General features: G+C 45.7%; 1 protein-coding gene across 2 annotated transcripts; it reads right to left on the bottom strand.

Annotated features, from left to right (window-relative positions):
- Positions 1-1,524: 1,524 nt before the first annotated feature.
- Positions 1,525-17,233, bottom strand: LOC309334717 (uncharacterized protein). 2 transcript variants are annotated; one of them, XM_081849316.1, is made up of 2 exons: positions 17,144-17,233; positions 1,525-2,962 (listed from the first exon to the last, which is right to left on the bottom strand). In XM_081849316.1, exon 2 carries the CDS (start codon positions 2,879-2,881, stop codon positions 1,559-1,561), a length of 1,323 nt encoding a protein of 440 aa, XP_081705442.1. In that variant the 5' UTR covers positions 2,882-2,962; positions 17,144-17,233; the 3' UTR covers positions 1,525-1,558. The 2 variants fall into 2 exon arrangements, with proteins under 2 accessions (XP_081705442.1, XP_081705443.1); XM_081849317.1 differs by lacking the exon at positions 17,144-17,233 and adding an exon at positions 9,234-9,360.
- Positions 17,234-20,225: the final 2,992 nt, after the last annotated feature.

Genomic DNA, 20,225 nt, shown 5'->3' with positions numbered 1-20,225 from the left:
GCAGCCGGTAGCCAGCGTCACACCCCCTTCCCAGCGCCACCCTTCTGAGGCAGGCAGGCGGGTGAGCCGACTCCCCCTGTTGATGGCACCCGTTGTGGGACAAGATTGCTTGTCCCTGAGGAGAAAAGCGCCGCCGGGTGAGGGAGAGGGAAAGAACGTGCGTGCTGGCAACCCACGCGGCGATACCTGGACTGTCCGCAGGCCGGATCTAGAAGACAATTGCACCTGATCCGGCCCACAGGCCTTAGTTTGCCAACCCAGATGCTTGGAGATTCAGACCCCCATTAGAACAAGAGTAAACATGTTCTTCTGATTCAAAGGATTCTGCGGGAAGAAGAAACATGATCTGGATATTGAAGGAACTGCCTACAGGATTAAAAACTGTAGAGAACCAGCCAAGAACTATATCAGATCAAAACTCAAAATGGATGATAATGAGGGGTGAAAATAGTTCATGGTATAGATGGAGACTAAATAAGGGTTTATTTGAAAAACACTGAATTACAACATATTCCAATTACGTTAAAGTATCAAAAGATGTTAAAAAGCATTTGGAAATATGGGGGAGGATGAAACTATCACTTTTACGAAGGATTTCAACCATAAAGAGAAATGTTTTACCTAAGATACTGTTTTTATTCTAAATGATACCAATAATAAATAATGCAAGCTTCTTTAACTAATGGCAAAGAGATATTTCATGATTACTCTGTCAGGGGGAAAACACCAAGAATAAAGTATAAAATTTTGATAGATACTAAAAATAGAGGTGGCTTCGCACTGCTAGATTTTCTACTACGAGGCAGCCTCTTTGTGTTGGTTAAAAGAATGGATATCGTTGGACAACATACTATTGCTGGATTCTCAGTGGAATCTTGGTTGTAGAACGCTTCGGAAGTTGAACATTTGGGGCTTTCAAACGCCAAGAACCCAGAGGTAAATGCTTCCATTTTTGAACGCAATTTGTAAATAAAATTATATACAGCGGTGCCTCAGGTTAAGTACTTAATTCGTTCCGGAGGTCCGTTCTTAACCTGAAGCACCACTTTAGCTAATGGGACTCCTGCTGCTGCTCCGCCGCTGGAGCACGGTTTCTGTTCTCATCCTGAAGCAAAGTTCTTAACCTGAAGCACTATTTCTGGGTTAGCAGAGTCTGTAACCTGAAGCGTATGTAACCCGAGGTACCACTGTATTAATAAAATTATCCATATATAAAGCAATTGAAACACTTCCCACACTCCTTCCATTCAATCCATTTAAGATTTTTCAGTTTGTGGATTGTAGGGTTTCAACTCTTAAAGCTTTTCCTCCTTGCGAGTCCATTGATGGTTTGTAAGAACATCAGGACTGAAGCTCTATGTACGCTCCATATACGTAAGTGGTTTTCCCTTTTTGAGTTCGCTGATGTTTGCTAAGGTTTCCACTTCTATTGACGCTCTTTCCACACTCCATACATTTATTTGCTTGTCCCCGAGTGAGTCTGTTGATGTCATCTAAGTTTCCTGTGTGTGAAATTAGGGTTCCACTCTGAAAGAAACTCTTTCAACTCTCCATACATTTAAATGGTTTCTCCCGTGTGAGTCCGTTGATGTCTTCTAACATTTCCAACATTGGTGAAGCCCTTTCCACACTCCTTACATTTAAATGGTTTCTCCCCTGTGTGAGTTTGATGATGGATACTAAGTGCTGTACCATCAATAAAGCTCTTTCCACATTCCATGCATTTAAATGGTTTCTCCCCTGTGTGAGTCCGTTGATGTCTTCTAACATTTCTAGCATTGGTGAAGCTCTTTCCGCACTCGGTGCATTTAAATGGTTTCTCCCCAGTGTGAGTTTGATAATGGGTTCTCAGATCTCTCCTCTCAATAAAACTCTTTCCACATTCCATGCATTTTAATGGTTTTTCCCCTGAGTGAGTCCACTGATGTCTTCTTACTGCTCCACTAGAAGTGAAGCTCTTTCCACACTCCATACATTCAAATGGTTTTTCCCCTGTGTGAGTCCGTTGATGGATTCTAAGTGTTCCACTACAAGTGAAGCTCTTTCCACACTCCATACATTCAAATGGTCTTTCCCCTGTGTGAGTTTGATGATGGATACTAAGTGCTGTACCATCAATAAAGCTGTTTCCACATTCCATGCATTTAAATGGTTTCGCCCCTGTGTGAGTCCGTTGATGTTTTCTCAGTGTTCCACTGCGATTGAAGCTCTTTCCACAATCCATACATTTATATGGTTTTTCCCCTGTGTGAGTCCATTGATGTTTTCTCAGTGTTTCACTGTAACTGAATCTCTTTCCACAATCCATACATTTATATGGTTTTTCCCCTGTGTGAGTTCGATGATGGATTCTAAGGTTTCTACTCTCAGTGAAGCTCTTATCACACAGCATACATTTAAATGGTTTCTCCCCTGTGTGAATCCGTTGATGGATTCTAAGGCTTCTCCTCCGACTGAAGCTCTTTACACATTCCATGCATTTGAATGGTTTCTCGCCCGTGTGTGTCCGTTGATGTTTTCTAAATGTTCCACTATCGGTGAAGCTCTTTCCACACTCCATACATTTATATGGTTTTTCCCCTGTGTGGGTTCGTTGATGGTTTCTAAGGTGTCCAATCTGACTGAAGCTCTTTCCACACTCCTTACATTTATATGGTTTCTCCCCCGTGTGAGTGTGTTTATGTATACGAAGGTTTGAACTCCAACCAAAGCTTTTTCCACACTCCATGCATTTAAATGGTTTCTCTCCTGTGTGAGTCCGTTGATGTTTTCCAAGTGTTCCACTGTCAGTGAAACTCTTCCCACACTCCATACTTTCAAATTGTTTCTCCTCTCTCTTTTCACATTCCATGAATTTATATGGTTTCTTTGTTATTCCCATTGGACATGGCCCTCCAGAATTTTGACTGCCTTCTCAATTGTCTTCTTTCAACAGGGAGGAGCGGGGGGGGGGGAAGGAAACCTAGGAAGAGAACAAAGGAATATTACACACATCAATTAGCACTTGCTCTTATTTTGACGTCTCGTACATTCTTTCCTGTCCTCCATATGTTCCAATTTTTTAGGAAAGACAGATGAAATAATGTTAAATAATGGTCATGCATCATCAGCCTTTCCTAACCCTTAATTAAGCATTAATGAAGCAGCATTATCTTAGAATACGGTTGAACTGTGGGGTTTACGTTTTATAAAAAGTGGTTTCTCACAGGAATGGGAGCTGCTCTATGTTCCATGAACCTGGCCAATATTAATCAGGATCCTAAATTCATCAGGAAGTTCTTCATCCGCTGCACTATAATCCTCCAACACTTGGGCCACATTTTGTCCCCTTCGACCTCTAGATCTTTATTCATCACCTGCACAGTCCCTTTGGCCTCAGGAGGTGCATACTGACCATTTTGGGAGACCCATATATAAGTCTAGTGACAAGGCTTGGTGCTTGTGGTTGGTTGAAGGAGTGCTCAGTTGGAGAATGTTCTTGGGGTTGGACCTCCATCTCTCAGCCTTGCATTATGGAATGGAGAGAGCTGGAGATGCAGAAGGAAAGCAGCTGGAGCCTGACAGCTGGGAAGGCCAGATTGAGACACCCACCCCAATTATGATTTATAATAATTATATGCCACCAGGTCTCGCACCCGCCTCCTGACACTGGCTTATCTTAGCGGAGATGCCCTGTCCAGGCCTCTTTCACTGTTCTTCCTCCTTTGCCCTGGGTGGCCAAGGGCTTCTGGATATTGTAGCTTTGACAATATTTCTTGGAGTTTTATGAAGAAGAATTTACAGGGGATGGGGGTAGGTCAAGGGTTTGAAAATGGTATAGGTGCAATTTATTCAGAACAAAAGGCAAAATTAATTGTGAACAATGTAGTGACAGAAGAGTTTAAGATTGAGAAAGGGACACGGCAATGCGCCCCAATTTCTCTATTGCTCTTTATATCGGTCCTTGAGGTTTTGTTAAACATGATAAGAAAGGACCAAGAGGTTAAAGGTATACAAGCGGGAGCTAAACAGTACAAACTGAAAGCATTTGCTGATGGTATTGGAACTGATTCAACAATTTGGACAGGTAACAGGTTTTAAGCTGAATAAGACGAAAACCAAGGTTTTAGAGGAAAACTTAACTGTGAATGAGAGAGAGAAGTTTCAGGAGGAGACAGGACTAACACTGGTTAAGAAAGTGAAACATTTAGGGGTTAGGGTTTATTTAAGGATAATTATGAAATATGTTGGATTGAAGTGAAAAAGGATTTAGAAATATGGACAAATTTGAAGTAATCATTGTTAGGCCGAATTGCTGTGATAAAAATGAATGTGCTGCCAAGGATGTTGTTTTTGTTTCAAACATTACAAATTTTGGATAAGATGGATTGTTTCTAGAAGTGGCAGAAAGATATTTCCAGATTTGTTTGGCAGGGCAAGAAGCCTCGAATAAAATTTAAGATATTAACTGATGCTAAAGAAAGAGGTGGACTTCCGGGTCGGCGCCATCGCCAAATGGCGGACTCCCTCCGAGCTCCGGAGGGAGCCTGCTGGGCAGGGGTTGGGTCCCGCCGCGACAGCGACGCAGGGACCCTCAAAAACCATGGGCGGTGATGCCCATGGACTTGGTGACTTGGCGGGCACCGTTTGCGCCCCCCCGACCCGCGAAGGAGCCATTTTAAAGGCTGCGGAACAGGTGACGGGGGTGTGGTGCTGTGAGTCCACTGCTTCCCCTGCCTAGCGAAGCCGCATGCCATTCGACGGAGAGCACCGACTTCTTCTTTTGAAAATTTGGATTAAAAAGAACCCGTGAGTAAATTTATCGGACTTAAAAGGAAAAAATTGTTTTACGAATTCGGAGCGAGCGGGGGAGGTGCAAAAAGGAAGTCCGCCCCCCCCCTGTTGTAGATGTTTTAACGCAAGGATTTGATAACTAAGATCGAGAGAAGAATTTACTTATTCGGAAAAAGTTAATTTCACGAAGGGAAATTACAAGTAATTGTGCTGGAGGAGAAGAGTGGTTTGTGAGAACTAAAATGTAACCCCCCTCCGTTATGAGAGACTGGTGAAGAGACATAGAAATTTTGACAGCTGTCAAAGTAGCTGTCAAAGTAGGAGAACAAAAGAGAACTTTGTTACGATGACTTTGCTGGTTAGGTTCGTTACAATTTGGATACAAATTATTGAAAACAAGGGCAACAAGTTATTTGACTTTTGGGTCTGATCTGGAAAGCAACTGAGTTACCATATTCCCTCTAGAGGGAGTTTTGGGACATTGCAAGAGTGGCAGCAAGTGGAAAAACACTCATGGAATTGAACAGATTTGTTATCTCCTGGGAAAGCTGCAAAAACGAAGTATTATTTTGTCTACAGAGGTTTCTACACTAAAGGAGACAATGGATTTATCTATTGAAGGAAGGAAGGGACTTGACGTAAGTTTATGTTCCTGAACAAATAAAGCCTCTGTAGAGGAACCAGAAGTTTTTGAATTAGAAGGTTCTTGCAGCGGAACAGGAAAAGAAACCTGAGGAATAAGAACTGGACTAAACTTGAAGTTGGAACATTTGGGACATCCAGACTTTAAAAGGATCAAGAAACAGAATCTGAGTTATACTCTTAAATATAGAGGTCTGGATGGAAGAAGAATGATCTTTTCTGAGAGTTTCTCCAAGACTGGACCTTTTGAAATTAAAAATTACCTAAAAGACGGCAAAGTCGAATTGAGAGAGATCTAGATATGGACGTGGGATCTCCAGGCCGGCAGTAGACAGATGGATGGATTTTGGGGATCGAAACCGGGAAAGGGGGGAGGAAGATTTGGAACCCAAAGGCTGTAAAATTATATCTTTTTAATTTTTTCTTGTTTTACTTTGTGGGATAAAAATAGGGGAACTCGTGGAAGGGAACTGGGGTCGATCTTAGGGAAGTATAAAAAATTTAAAGAGAAATGGTTAATTAAGATAAATTAATTTTGAATAAATGGGCTAATTGTAATTATAATAAGGTTTTAAAATTTGGGGTAAGAATTTGTGGAATCAATCTAATGGAAATGGAATACAAGAGGGGGAGGGGGGGAGCCCTGGAAAGATGTCAATGAAAATTAAGGCTTTAAGTGTAAATTTTATCTTTTTCTTTTTTCTTTTCTTTTTTCTATTCTGGAAACTTTAATAAATATCATTAAAAAAAATAAAATAAAGAAAGAGGTGGATTTGCCCTGCCAGACCTTAAACTTTATTATGATTCAGCTGCTTTTTGCTGGCTGAGAGAATGGCTGCTTCTTGAAAACACTGACGTGTTGGATCTAGAAGGTTTCAATAATGCATTTGGTTGGCATGCATATTTGTGGTACGATAAGGTAAAAGTACATAAAGCGTTTAAAAATCATATTGTTAGAAAAGCATCGTTTAATGTTTGGACAAGATATAAAGATTTGCTAGAAAAGAAAATCCCAAGATGGTTGTCACCAATGGAAGCCAATATATTGGGAAATTCTGGAACAAGATGGAGACAGAATAAAATTGCAGAGCTTTCAAAAATTGAAAAATAAAGTGTGAGATTGGCTCCATTATTATCAAATAATGGAGGCATACAATTTGGACAAAAAAGTTGGTTTCCAGGTGGAAAAATCAAAATTGGAAACAGAATTGTTAGATCCAAAAATTAAGAATTTGTCAAGAATGTATAACTTGCTGTTGAAATGGAACACTCAGGATGAAACGGTGAAATCAGCTATGATTAAATGGGCACAAGATGTTGGACATAACATAATGATGGTTGACTGGGAACAGTTATGGACCACAGGTATGAAATTCACGGCATGTAATGCCCTAAGATAAAATTTAATGAAAATGATTTATAGGTGGTACATGACACTACTCAAGCTTGCAAAAATTTATCATTTGCCCAACAATAAATGTTGGAAATGTAATGAGACTGAAGGTACATTCTTTCACCTTTGGTGGACATGCCCAAGGATTAAGACATTCTGGGAGATAATGTATAATGAAATGAAAAAGGTATTCAAATATACCATCCTGAAGAAACCAGAGGCCTTTCTCCTGGGCATGGTCGGCCAATTGGTGCCAAAGAAGGACAGAACATTTTTTATGTATGCAACAACAGCAGCAAGAATACTTATCGCGAAATATTGGAAGACACAAGATTTACCCACCCGGGAAGAATGGCAGATGAAGTTGATGGACTATATGGAACTGGCGGAAATGACTGGCAGAATCCGAGACCAGGGAGAAGAGTCGTGGAAGAAGATTGGAAAAAGTTTAAAGACTATTTACAGAAATACTGTAAAATTAATGAATGTTAGAAAAATGTTGGAATGAAGTTATATGGCTTTAGTAGAAATGTTATAAGGAATTAAGTATAAATAGATTAATAGAATATTAAAGGAAAAAAGGTTAGAATGTGTTAAGATAATTATAGGATAGAAAACAGAGGAAGATGGAAAGGAATTGCTGAAACAATTAACAGAAGTGGAATACAAAAAGGGAGGTGTGAGGAGGTCGTGGAAATAAGTGAATGAAAGATGGGATAATGAGATTGTTTGATTTATTTGATTGTTTTTGTTTTGTTTTGCTAGTTTAATGTGTCAATGTTATGTAGTGTTTTTGTATTGTATTGTTTTTGTAGTGTTTAAATTGTTGGAAAAGTAACATATATATATATATATATATATATATATATATATATATATATGCAGGTTTTGGTGTCCTCGGGTGTCTTCCCGTGTAAAAGTTGGGGTGTCTAGGCGACGTTTCGACGAGGTTTCGACGTTTCGCCTAGACACCCCAACTAGACGTTTCGACGTTTCGCCTAGACACCCCAACTTTTACACGGGAAGACACCCGAGGACACCAAAACCTGCATATATATATATATATATATATATATATAATAATAATTATATGCCGCCAGATCTCGCACCTGCCTCCTGACACTGGCTTTTCTTAGCGGAGATTCCCTGTCCAGGCCTCTCTCACTGTTCTTCCTCCTTTGCCCTGGGTGGCCAAGGGCTTCTGGATATTGTAGCTCTGCTCCAACTGGGAATTATTTATTAAATTGTTATACCTCTCTTCATATGAAGATCACAAGATTAAAAATATGTGTGACACTGAAAAAGATGAGTATTAAAGGTGAATAACACTGATTGTGGGAAAGAAGAGAAAGAAGATGAAACCAGTGGTGTGTCCACCTGAATGTAATATAACAACAACAACAACAACAACAATGTGTAAAGAAATCAATCTTCAAATCAGTTTCAGATTCCCTGGCTGTATTTCTCAGCCACGATTGTGACTCAGAATCTTAGCCACACTTTTTTCTAGAATCTCAACCGGACATAGGAGCCAGATAATCCCTGGGATTCCATCCAGACATTCCTTTAGTGTGGGCGGCAGCAGCGGATAAAGGAAGGAAGCAACTTTGGGGGCAAACCATTTCCTTCTGAAGGTCTTCCCCAGCGGCCAGCAGGGTTGATAAACTGCTCAGTGGAGACACCTTGGCTTTATAGTGTTAGGGTATGGATACCAATCACAATCCCTGAACAATTGTCTCAAGAACCCTTAAGATCCAGTTCCACTAACTCCCAAGTAACACTGAGCCCTAGAGGAACCTTCTATGCTGAGTTGAGGCACCTCTGGCCCTCCAGATGTGGTTGGACTCAAAGTACCACCTGCCCAAGCAAGGATGGCCCATGGCCAGGGAGGATGGGAGTCTTATCTGGGGGGACACACTTTCCCCTTCTTCCCCCTCCCCTGAAAACGCTGAATATCTGTATTTCGTTTCCTCCTTCCTCCGTGATCTCCAACATCTTCCTGATACAGTCCAACCAACTGCTCACATTCCCAAATCATCCTGCACCACTGACTTCCCAAGGCGGCTGCATTGTGTCTGGGACACTGGCAACGGGACAGCACCTTCTACTGGATGAGAGGATAGAGGGCTAAATCAGGGCTGGCCAAATGGGACTCCGCTCCGTCCCCTCCTTGCCCCTCCCTGCATCTGCTGCCTGAGGGGGCTGCCTCAGTTTCCCTAGTGGGGGAGCAGGCCCCGAGAACAGCCTTCTCTCTTCCCCCAAAATACAGGAAACACGACAAAGAAGGCCTTGGAGTGTCACCGTGGAACATAACAACAACAACAGGTTGTATGTCATTTTGGGCTGCCCTGGGCAAGAGAAAGCAACTAATAGATTCAATAAATAAATAACAATAAGAATAACTGAAACTGCAGTACAGTGGTACCTCGGGTTAAGTACTCAATTCCTTCCGGTGGTTAAGAAAGTGTTCTTAACATAATGGGGCCTCCTGCTGCCGCCGCGCCGCTGGACCACAATTTCTGTTCTCATCCTGGGTTAGCGGAGTCTGTAACCTGAAGCGTATGTACAAGAGGAACAGCCATTTTAGATCTGGTCCTAACCAATGTTGATGACCTGGTTAGTGGGGTAGAAGTGGAAGGATCATTAGGCGCGAGTGATCATGCTCTTCTGAAGTTTACTATACAGCGGAAAGGAGCAGCCAAGCATACTAGGACTCAATTTCTTGACTTTAAGAAAGTCGACTTTCTTAAATAAGATAGCTGCTCATTTCCTTGACATCTGATGGGAGGGCATTCCATAGGGCAAGCGCCACTACCCAGAAGGCCCTGTCTGGTTCCCTGTAACCTCACTTCTCGCAATGAGGGAACCGCCAGAAGGCCCTCGGCTCTGGATTTCAGTGTCCAAGTTGAACGATGGAGGTGGAGACGCTCCTTCAGGTATACAGGACTGAGGCCATTTAGGGCTTAAAACAGGGGTGTCAAACTCAAATTCATCGGGGGCCGCATCAGCAGTTTGGTCACCCTCAAAGGGCCGGTTGTATCTGTAGGACTTACAGTACAGGAGAGAAAGGTTCAGGCAGCCGTTGGATCTGTCACATCACAGGATGGCATGCACTCAATATAAAAACAAGTGGAGGTTCCCTGAATGCATGTAAAGTGGAGGTTCCCTGTGTAGAACGGGCGGCGCCGCTAGAGGGCAGACGTTCTCTGGCTTGTAGGCTGCCGCGCATGCGCTGAAGAGGCGGCTTTCTTGTGTCAAAAAATAAAAATAAAGCGAGAATAAAAGGTGAAGGCTGGCGGCCGGCGGCGGCTACACGGGCCACATGACGAGGTCTGGCGGGCCGGATTCGGCCCGCGGGCCTTGTGTTTGACACCCGTGGCTTGAAAGGTCAGTACCAACACTTTGAATTGTGCCCGGAAACGTTCTCAAATATTCCTCTGCAGTAAAGGAGGCAAATGGAAGCCTTCTCATTGTCTTTGTGCTTACAAATACTGCCTTAAGGAGGGATGAACAGGGTGGGCCTGTGACCTGGATTCAGGAACTAAAGTATTTGCCATCACAAAAGAATGGCCAGGCTGCCCAGGTAATGAAGTTAGTGACCATTAACAGGTATCCTTGGGGACAGGTTTTCTGCTGTAGACCGCCTCCTGTGATGTATTCCTGCTGTAGACAGTCTCCTTCTGTATGATATTTCGGGGGTGGTCTTGGGTGGGCAATTTCAAAAGACTATATAAGGCCTTGCACACCTCCCTCCTGGTTGTGGTGAGGAGGGGGGACACTGTTGCAATAAAGATCCGGCTTACTAGCCGCTTTGCTTCTCCATATACTCTGGTTGGCCTCTGTTATTTTCTCCTACCAATATGGAACCCACTTAAGGACTATATGGGCTCTTGGATACCCCATAAGGGGAAAGGAGCAGGCTTTTTCTTAGAACAAAGGTCGTAAGAATATGTTTGGTTGGCACGCTTATTTATGGCATGATAAAACTAAAACACACAATAGCTCTATGAATCAGGTTATTCAGAAAATCCTTTTTACAGTATGGGATAAATATAATAATCTGCTGGAAAGAAAAACACCTCTTTGGCTTCCACCCACAAAAACAACAGCTTTTTTAAAAATGCAATACGGAAGAAGCAAAGGGCAACTTACAGAGATCTGTTGGACTTTTTGGAAGAAGAAATAAAACTGAATAAACAGGATGAGGTGGGAGGTGTGGTGGCGGATTGGTTTCAATACCATCAAATCATCCTGTTTGGACAAGATAAAGGGAGAGGTTTTTGGACTGAAAGTTCACAGTTTGAAAGAGATATTATTGAGAGGAAGGAGAAAGTGTTTCCCAAATTTCAGGTAGAAAATTGTCCAATCTGATGAAGTGTGCATGCACACAAAAGCTTATCCCCAGAACAAACTTAGTTGGTCTCTTAGGTACTGAAGAACAATTTTTAAAAAAAAACTTTCCAAAATGTATGAGATACTATTAGAACGGGAAACAAAATAAAACTGGTAAAATCTGCAATGATACACTGGGCCAGAAATTTAGGTCATAATTAGAGCTGGGCTTGATGTTAATGTGCCAACTGTTTCCTAATATTTGAGCTGACATTATATCGCAAATCCAGTGTGTATAAGGACTAGGAAATATCTGATTTTCAATATCGTGATAACTCGTCAGCTAACAGTTGCAATGTTCTCACCAGCTAAACCTCACAATATTGTCAAGAGATAACGATCTCTGAGCTAGATCGATGGAGCCGCGATCTCAGACAGCTTTACGATCCCAATCAGTCATTTGCAGCGTCCGGCACGCTTCCTTCTAGCTGCGCACCAAAGTCTGCTGTCTCTTTGGCCACGGCTGAGCAGAGTAGCTTACAGCGGTGTAAAACAGTCTTTTTCTCCCTTGCTCCATGCAAGCATACACAGACAGATCCGTCTATTTACAGCTTTTATTCAAACATTTGTCCATCACTGCTTGCAGCCATGTTAAAACATGTCCGTCTCTCTCAAGACACACAGAGAGAACAACAAGATACAGTCTCCTCCCAGACTCCTCCCAGCTTCTACAGCTGACGTCAGAAAGTGACGCACAGCTCAGAACACTTAACCAGTTAAGTTCTGAACTCCCACACACCCCCTTGCTTTGCTTTCTGACAAAACCTGTGTAACATCTTCAGCCACACCCTGTGAGATCAATCCCTTCCCCAATGCCTTGCGCCCTACCTTGGCGTACCTGTTGGGCATCTGTGGAATCACCTCACAACTCTCAGAATCGCACTGTGCGAAACTTACCCACGTACCTGTGGCCTGGTACCTCTCAGGTGGAATACCCTTGGTTGTGCGACTGGATCGCCTAGGCACAAACTCTGGTGTTACCTCTGGCTCACTGTCACCAGCAGGTGTGTCCTCTGCATCACGGGTTTCCCCCTCTGACTTAAAGCGTCTTCGAATCCTCTCCATTACACTCACAGGAGAACTAGGCTCACTCTTGGGCTGTCCTTTCCTAACAACTTGTGGAGACACCCCACCCTGCTCCTGACCCTGGTCAGTGACCTGGTCGTCATCAGCAGACTCAGCCTCTTCTTCCTCCTCACCAGAACTGTCCTCTGGATCAGAGAGACATTCTGAAAGAACATCACGCTGTGCAGAAATCTTTGGCCTTTCATTCTGCTCAAAGAATTCAGCGTGTTTACTGACCAGCACCTTACTCTGATCACCTGACGGATAAGCAAATCTCCATGCACGAGCGTCTGGCTCATACCCACAGAAGATCATTTTCTGGACTTTGTCTCCATCTGGCCCTTGCAAAGCCTTAGGCACAGGGACAACCGCAGGAGATCCAAACTTGCGCAGAAAGTGAACCTGGGGTTTGCGGCCATTTAACAACGAGTACGGTGTGTCACCTACCAGTGAGTTGTAGACACGATTCCAGGTGAACGACACACAACGGATTCCCTCCAGCCAAAACTTTGGAGGTAACCTGGCTTCTTTCAGCATCACCTGTCCAGCCTTAACCAGAGCTTCACTTCTCAGCTCTGCCACCCCCCTCTTACTGGGTGAAGTAACTGTGTGACGTATCCCTCTTCTGTGAAAGAACTGCTGCAAAGCAGAACCAGTGTACCTAACATTTCTGTCACTGATGATCGCTTGAACCCTGGTGGAGAATCTTAGCTCCACCCCCTCAATCCAGCTCTTGATCAGCTGTGCTGCATCCTCCCTGGATTTGAGACCGTGGGTCCAGGTGCTCTGCGAAAAATCATCCAAAAAGGTTAGCAGAAACCTGGCCCCTCCCAGACTTGGTTCCTTGACAGGACCGGCCAAATCTATGTGAACCAGCTCAAAAGGTTTAGTGGTTACCCGTTCCACCTTTGGGTAACTGCACCCTTTCACCTTTGCTTGCTTGCATGTGGTGCAACTAATGGCACGTCCACAATCTCTAATTTTACACCCTCTGGTAACCTCAGGAAGTACTTGCAGTTCTTCTAGAGAACTATGATTGGTCTTCTGATGCCATGCACAAGCACATTGAACATGAGTGGGAACTGTAGCACGCTGCGCCTGTGCTCTCTCAACCTTCCCCTCACCCCCAAGAGACGTTTTAAGAATGAAAAGATCATTCTGCCCCTTCTTAACCGTGGCAAGTAACCTCCCTCCTCTGGAGATTGTGCAGACATCATTTTCAAAACAAACTTTGAACCCCTTACTTAACAAATAAGGCACAGATAACAAACAATGATCCCCCTCTGGGATAACACAAAACTGCAGCGTCTCCTGCAAAACAGAAAGGAAAACGTTAGTGACAGTTTTAATCTGGGTTCTCTGTCCATTTGCGAACATAACAGTTTGTCCGGCCGGAATTGCCGTGCAATTCCCCATCTTGACTGCAGATGTCTCTGGAACCATGTTGCGGTTAGCTGCTGAGTCGATTACAAAAGCCATTTCCAAATTTTCCATTCGGCCGTCTTCGAACAATGCCATACTCGCAGAGACTTGATAAGCCTCTTCCTGTTGTTTACCACGACCACCTGGCTCAGTTCCACGCCTGCCTGTCTTCCCAGGCCTGTTGCCATGGAAACCCGCTTGATTCCCATGGGAAGTGTCCTTGCAAACATCCTGCATCGGCTCTGTGCTCCGGTGGGGGCAGCTGCCATGCAGACGTTGTATTCCAGTGGAAAAACACTGCCCGGGGCTCCTCCCAGCTGGCCTGGCCTTCCTTCTCCTGGAACGGCACCTCCCACCAGCCTGGCCCCTGCTGAAGTTGCTCTCCGCTTCAGCAACAGTGGAAAGTTTCTTAAACTTGCCTTTGGAACTCTTCACCCCCCCGATCTGCCCAACAGTGCTCCTTGAGACTGAAGTACCGGGAACTGGGGCCGCAGCCATCTTGGGGCTCTCCATTTCTTCTCCAGGGCCCTGGCCTCCTGCTGCAGTTTCACACAAACTTCGCAGCACATTCCAGGCAGCCCCTGGTGTCTGTACACCTTTCAAATGAGGCCTCAGTGAAGCATCAACACATGCTCTGAGCATATTCAGCTCCTGTTGCATTCTCTGCTTGCCATCTCCAGGCACCGCAGATTCACAGCCTGCTTCAGCTGGCTCTGACTGGCTTCCTTCCCAAAGCCCAGTGACCAAGAACCAGCCCCTTATTCTTCTGCTCCAGGTTGCCCAACTTCTTAAAGTGAGCTTTTCCACCGGCATATCTTGGCTCTCTGCCATTTTCTTCCCGTTCTCCCAAGGGGGCCCAAGCTTACTTACGATCTGGTACAGCTTCTCTGCCTCACCCTTCCGTGGAGAAACGACAGCAGCTGCGTCTCAGCTTCCAGCTCCAGCCAGCTTTCTGTATCAGAAGCTCTCACTGTCTCTCGGAAGCAGGCAAAAACTCCCTCTGCTTCCCGGCATTAGGCTAGACTCAAGGAATGCAGCTTCCAACCTCCAGCTAGCTTCCGTGCCGACTTCAAAGCGTTCCTGGAGCTCACACCGACTGTTTTACGAGCGTTTACTGACCTTCCCATAACCTGTGCGAGAGATAACGATCTCTGAGCTAGATCGATGGAGCCGCGATCTCAGACAGCTTTACGATCCCAATCAGTCATTTGCAGCGTCCGGCACGCTTCCTTCTAGCTGCGCACCAAAGTCTGCTGTCTCTTTGGCCACGGCTGAGCAGAGTAGCTTACAGCGGTGTAAAACAGTCTTTTTCTCCCTTGCTCCATGCAAGCATACACAGACAGATCCGTCTATTTACAGCTTTTATTCAAACATTTGTCCATCACTGCTTGCAGCCATGTTAAAACATGTCCGTCTCTCTCAAGACACACAGAGAGAACAACAAGATACAGTCTCCTCCCAGACTCCTCCCAGCTTCTACAGCTGACGTCAGAAAGTGACGCACAGCTCAGAACACTTAACCAGTTAAGTTCTGAACTCCCACAAATATGACCTGCTAAACGTTGCCATGTTATCAGCAGCTAAAGATAGCAATCAGGGTGGATACAATCAATGATTTTTTAAAAAAATAAAAATCGGATTTCTTTATTTAAATCAGAATTTTTTAAAAAATAAAATGCTTTTAGAGGAAAAAATCTATCTAAAGATAATTTTATATTTAATTACATTATAGTCCAAAGGCTATTCATCAGGAAATAAGGATTTGTTTTTAATTATCTAGCATGAGGCTTTATATGCAATATTTAATTTTTTGGGTAAATGAATTCCATTAATCCTTTCACAATGTCATGCTCTTCCAGAGGTTTCTGTAAGATTATTTGGGGACGTTTTTCTAATGAGAAGATATTGTCACAGATGCTTGTTTTTGCCATTCTCAAAAGTGTGAATTTGTGTCTGCAGAGATAACATGCCTTTTCTTCACAGGAAAAATGTTATAAAATAAACATACAGAGTTGACGGAAAACCTTATTCCCATTGTTCCTTTGCAAATTTATATACACAGAATCAACCCCATAAATTCTAAGTTCCAAGAGGTTCAATGAACAGATGGTTTGCAGTGGAAGAGATCTGCACAAGTAGCTAAGTGTGAAGCAGTAAAAACGAAAGTGCAACCTTGTGAGCAGAATACTCCACACATCTTGGGGTCTTTGTGTAATAATTGTGCAAGTCAGACTTGAGGCAAGCGCTGAAGGCTCTTCAGGGCTGGCAACCTCTTCCCAATCCCACTGGGTTCCAACAACCGCACTAACACTTAACAGTACAGAATAGGCACCTGGATGCAGAAGCCAATCCAAAGGGGTGGCTGGTAGTGAAGGTAGTGAAATGCATAAGTTCTGAGCTAAAACTCAGCCTGCTTGGTTGTTGTTTTTTTATTTAAAAAAATGTTTACCAACATGCTATGATATTATTGTTTTAGTTAAATAAATTGCTTAAGTTGTTATTAAGGAAATGATTATTTTTCTCCTTCCAATAAATTACAGCAGAAATGTTGTCCAAATATAGACAGTAAACTTATTAAACCTCAGAATGAGTTCATAATTATCTGTCTATGTATTTCTAATAGTGTAACCAAATCAGAAATTTTTGATTTAAATAGAATCATACTGACTAGTGATTTATTGTAAATTGTGATTGAAATCAATTTGACTTATATCAAATCCACCCTGATTGCAATCTACCACAATGTCTGAAATAAGGCTGGAACTATACAGAGGCGAACAGGACAATGTCCTGGCAGCTGCTACTACTTAGGGGTCTGAAATGGATAAATGATAATATTAACAATCATCACACACTCAGTTTCATCAGCAGGGAAGCCAAGATGCATCCTAGCAGGACTTTTGGGTTTGCACTAGGCTATAATTGGTGGTATTCAGGACAATCCAAAGTATGGAGATGAGTCCTAGTGAATGCAGATGATCTGGGACAGCCAACACCCTCAGCAGGGAGGCTGGGTGATGGGGGGGGGGTCAGGGGTGCTGGAAGGGGAGGGGTCTCTGTCGAGGCTCCTCCCCCTCCCATTAACCCTTCCCTGGACTCCCTCTCTCCCTTTCCCCAGCCAGGCGCCCCACGACCCCAGGGAGAATGGGGGGCCGCAGCCCCACCCCCAGCCCTGCTTGGGGCGTCCGGGGGGGGCAGGGCAGCTGAGCATCTCTCGGCCCCCCAGGAAAGAGAAAGGGGAGTCTGGCGGTGCTGCTGCTGCCCAGGAGATCTTGCCAGGTGTAGATCCCTGCAGGTGTTGGGTCCCCCCTTCCCCCCTGGGTCGGGGCCTGGATCGGGGCCCCTGTCGACGGGCCCCAGGGAGGGCGCTTTCCTTACGGGGGGGGTCTCTTCGTCCTCCCCCCCTCTTATCCCCCTCCCCCTCTATTTCCCCCCCTCCTCTCCCTCCCTCTTTACCTCTTGGTCCTCCGCCTCCCTGGCTCCAGATTAGTCCGCTTTCCTGGTCTGCAATAGAAAGGGGGGCGGCGGCGACGGGGGGGGGCTCTTCAGCGACGCCCCTCCTCCTCTTCCGGGTCTGGGAACTTCCGGCGCGTTTCTCGGCGACACTTCCGGTTCCTTTTGAGACGCGCGCATCCCTAGAGCTACGAATTTAGAGCAGCCCCTCCCTGTGTCCGGAGGGGAAGGAGACGGGACGGCGCTGCCTCTGGCCTCCTGCTCTGGGGGCTCCATGGGGACCCGGCCCCCTCCCCCCAACTGCCTCTCCTCCTCACGGGGAGTCTCACTGGGGTCTCCTTCTGGGCCTCCTTCTGCAGGCCAAGCACTCAACCGGGGTCCTTCTGCATGCAGAGCAACTGCTGCATTGCTGAGCTCAGCCCCCTAACAGCCAAGCCCCGCTTCAAGCACCAGCCCCCCTCCTCCCCCCCGTTAAAAAACCACCCACTGGATTCCCCCGGGAAAATGAGTGCAGGAATGACGGACCCTCCAACCCAGGGGGGGGGAGGAGGAGCTGTCAATCCTTGTGGAACCAGTTTCCCAGAGGGGGGGCTCAGGAAGAATCTCCTGCTAGGGGACTGGAGGAGTCCAGAGGCTGACTGGGGCCAGGCATGGCTGCTCTTTGGCTCTTGGCTCTTTCCAGCTCAGGGTTTAGGGTGTAACGGGAGAAATCCGAGGGCTCTCTTGGACAAACAAGACACCGACCAGGGCAAGTCAGAGCAAAACAGCAGCCAGGAGGCTCGGTCTTTATTTAGGAAAAAAGACTGTCGCGACAGGGCTCCCACCGTCCACGAGGTGAAGCAAGATGGAAGCCCCGAACAAAGGATGTCCCTAACTTTTATTAGTTGCTAATCCCCCAAACTACACCCCTAGAATTTACATCATATTTACATCATGATTACATTAGAATTAGGAGGAGTCGAGGAGGGGCTTCATAGGTAATCCGAGTGTCCTGACACCTGGCCAGAGCTTCCTCCCCCTCCTCACATGAGTCACTCTGGAAAACAAAGAAGAAGAGCGAAGTTTCCTGCCCCCTGAGGGGAATCCGGTCAGTGCCCTTTGTGGAAGTCCGCGTGGAATACACTGAGATATGCAAGTTATTGTATCCCTGATAGCCTTGTGTCTGAGCCCATCATGACGGCTATCAAGGTTGTCCGGTCAGCGGGGAAAAGGTCGCAGAGTACGTGACTGCTCGGTCAAGGGATTATGGCCACTCCGTCCCAAGTCACCCCCCTTTGATAGTCCTTGTGACGTGTAGTGGAATAAAAGCGGTCCGATGAAAATCCGACATACGGCTGAATTTTGGTGAATATAAAACGGCGAAAGACTTTGAAGTTCAAACTAGTTCCAAGTTCAGGAAACAATGTAGCAAGGTCTTGATTGGATCAGTCATGGTTGACTGAACTCGGAAACATTGTATCAGTGAGCTGTCAAACAGGGACGCAGCGAATGTCGGCTGCAGTACCAGCGCAGCCGCCACTAGGGGCGCTGTTCGGCAATGATGATTGGCTGAGGCGGCCGCTGTTTGACCTAGAGTTCAGACGCCCGGTCTACTCACAGTAAAATGGGGCGAAGCGGAGCGCTTAGGGCGATCGGTTGAGTCTAGCGCTTCCTTATTTACGGAAGGCTTTTAGGGGATGACCCTCTAAAGGGGCATCTCCTGGATCAGGGAGGGGAGATGCGTGCATGTGTGTGTGGTGCTTGTGTGGTACACGTGTAGGTGGGGGGGGTGATTTCCGGTGACAGTTCCCCCCTTCGGAGATAAGATTGCGAAGGTAGGAAAACCGCGCAATCCTTCTCTCCGCACAATCAATAAAAGTCGGACATGCCATACCTAGAATCCGGATTTTGGAAGTTCTTCGGGGCTCCCATTTCGATGGGAATCGCTTGGGTTCTTGGGGCCGGCAGTCCGTGGGCAGTAGCTGAGCGCGGACGAAGAATCGGGAGGCAAGAGCCGCACGTCTGACAGCACATTGGGAAGCAGTGGATTGCGCAGCAGAAGACAGAAATGCAAATGATTACGGTCATGAGGAGCAAGAGTCCGTTTCCTAAGAGCTGTTTCATCCAGCTTGACCCAGGCAGCCAGCTCCACAACTGGGTATCTGACAGTCCTTCGTGTTGGATATTTTTAAGCTCGTCCGTCAGTTTATGGATGTTGTTAAGGTGTCCAGTGATATTGAGGGTTTGGTCGGACACGTGTGTGCAGCATTCGGTTCCGACGAGGGCACATACGCCTCCGGTCGAGGCGAGAACGTAGTCCAAAGCAAGGCGGTTCTGTATCGCAGTCTGCCTGACCTCTGTCAACTCCGTCAGGATAGATTGAGTAGCCGCATTGGATTCTTCCATGAAATTTAGTAGGATGTCCGTTAATTTAAGAATATCGACGTGGTTGGAGCCGGCTCCATACGCAGGAAAGAGAGCCCGGCCATAAGTTTCGCTATTGGCTGCTACATCAGAGAGTTGTGACAGGTCCTTTGCCCTCCTGTTGCGCCTTCTTCCGGGAGGTAAATCCTGGGTGACCCGGACTCCGGGCAAGATCAGGCCGAGATAACACGTACCACGGGAGTGGGGGCTGGCCCATACATAACCGCGGTGGCCACAAACCCAGAATAACCCTTGTAGGCATGAGTCTATGCGGCCGGTGAGAAAGGCGCGGAAGAAGCACTGGGTGATCGGGGAGGGGCTCCAGGAGTTAGGTAAGGTCATAACGTATTTCCATGCAGACATTAAGGTGGGGTGGATGGAGGGGTCGCCTTGGTGCCATAGGGTAATTTTGCCATTTAAAGTAATGTCAATGGTGTACTTACAGGTGCTCTCACCGATAATTTTGTCGTTCCCGCTGAACTTCCGGCAAAGGTCACCTGTTGTAGGTCCAGTCAGGTAGATGTACTGGTGGGTCAAGTTTACAGCAGTCAGGTTCCAGGACTGCACGTCAGCTGAGAGATGTTGTTGCAGGGTGAGAGGTACTCCTAAAAATGGTATGCCACTGTGAAGGTGTGCGGGAGCATTGGCACAGATCCAGCACTCCTTGGTTGTCGTTTGTTTT

This window comes from Podarcis erhardii (genome assembly GCF_964252035.2).
Source record: "Podarcis erhardii genome assembly, chromosome: 2".
In the NCBI taxonomy this organism is placed as follows: Eukaryota; Metazoa; Chordata; class Lepidosauria; order Squamata; family Lacertidae; genus Podarcis; species Podarcis erhardii.
The sequence above is the reverse complement of the archived record's forward strand: the minus strand, read 5'-3'. Positions and strand labels throughout refer to the sequence as shown.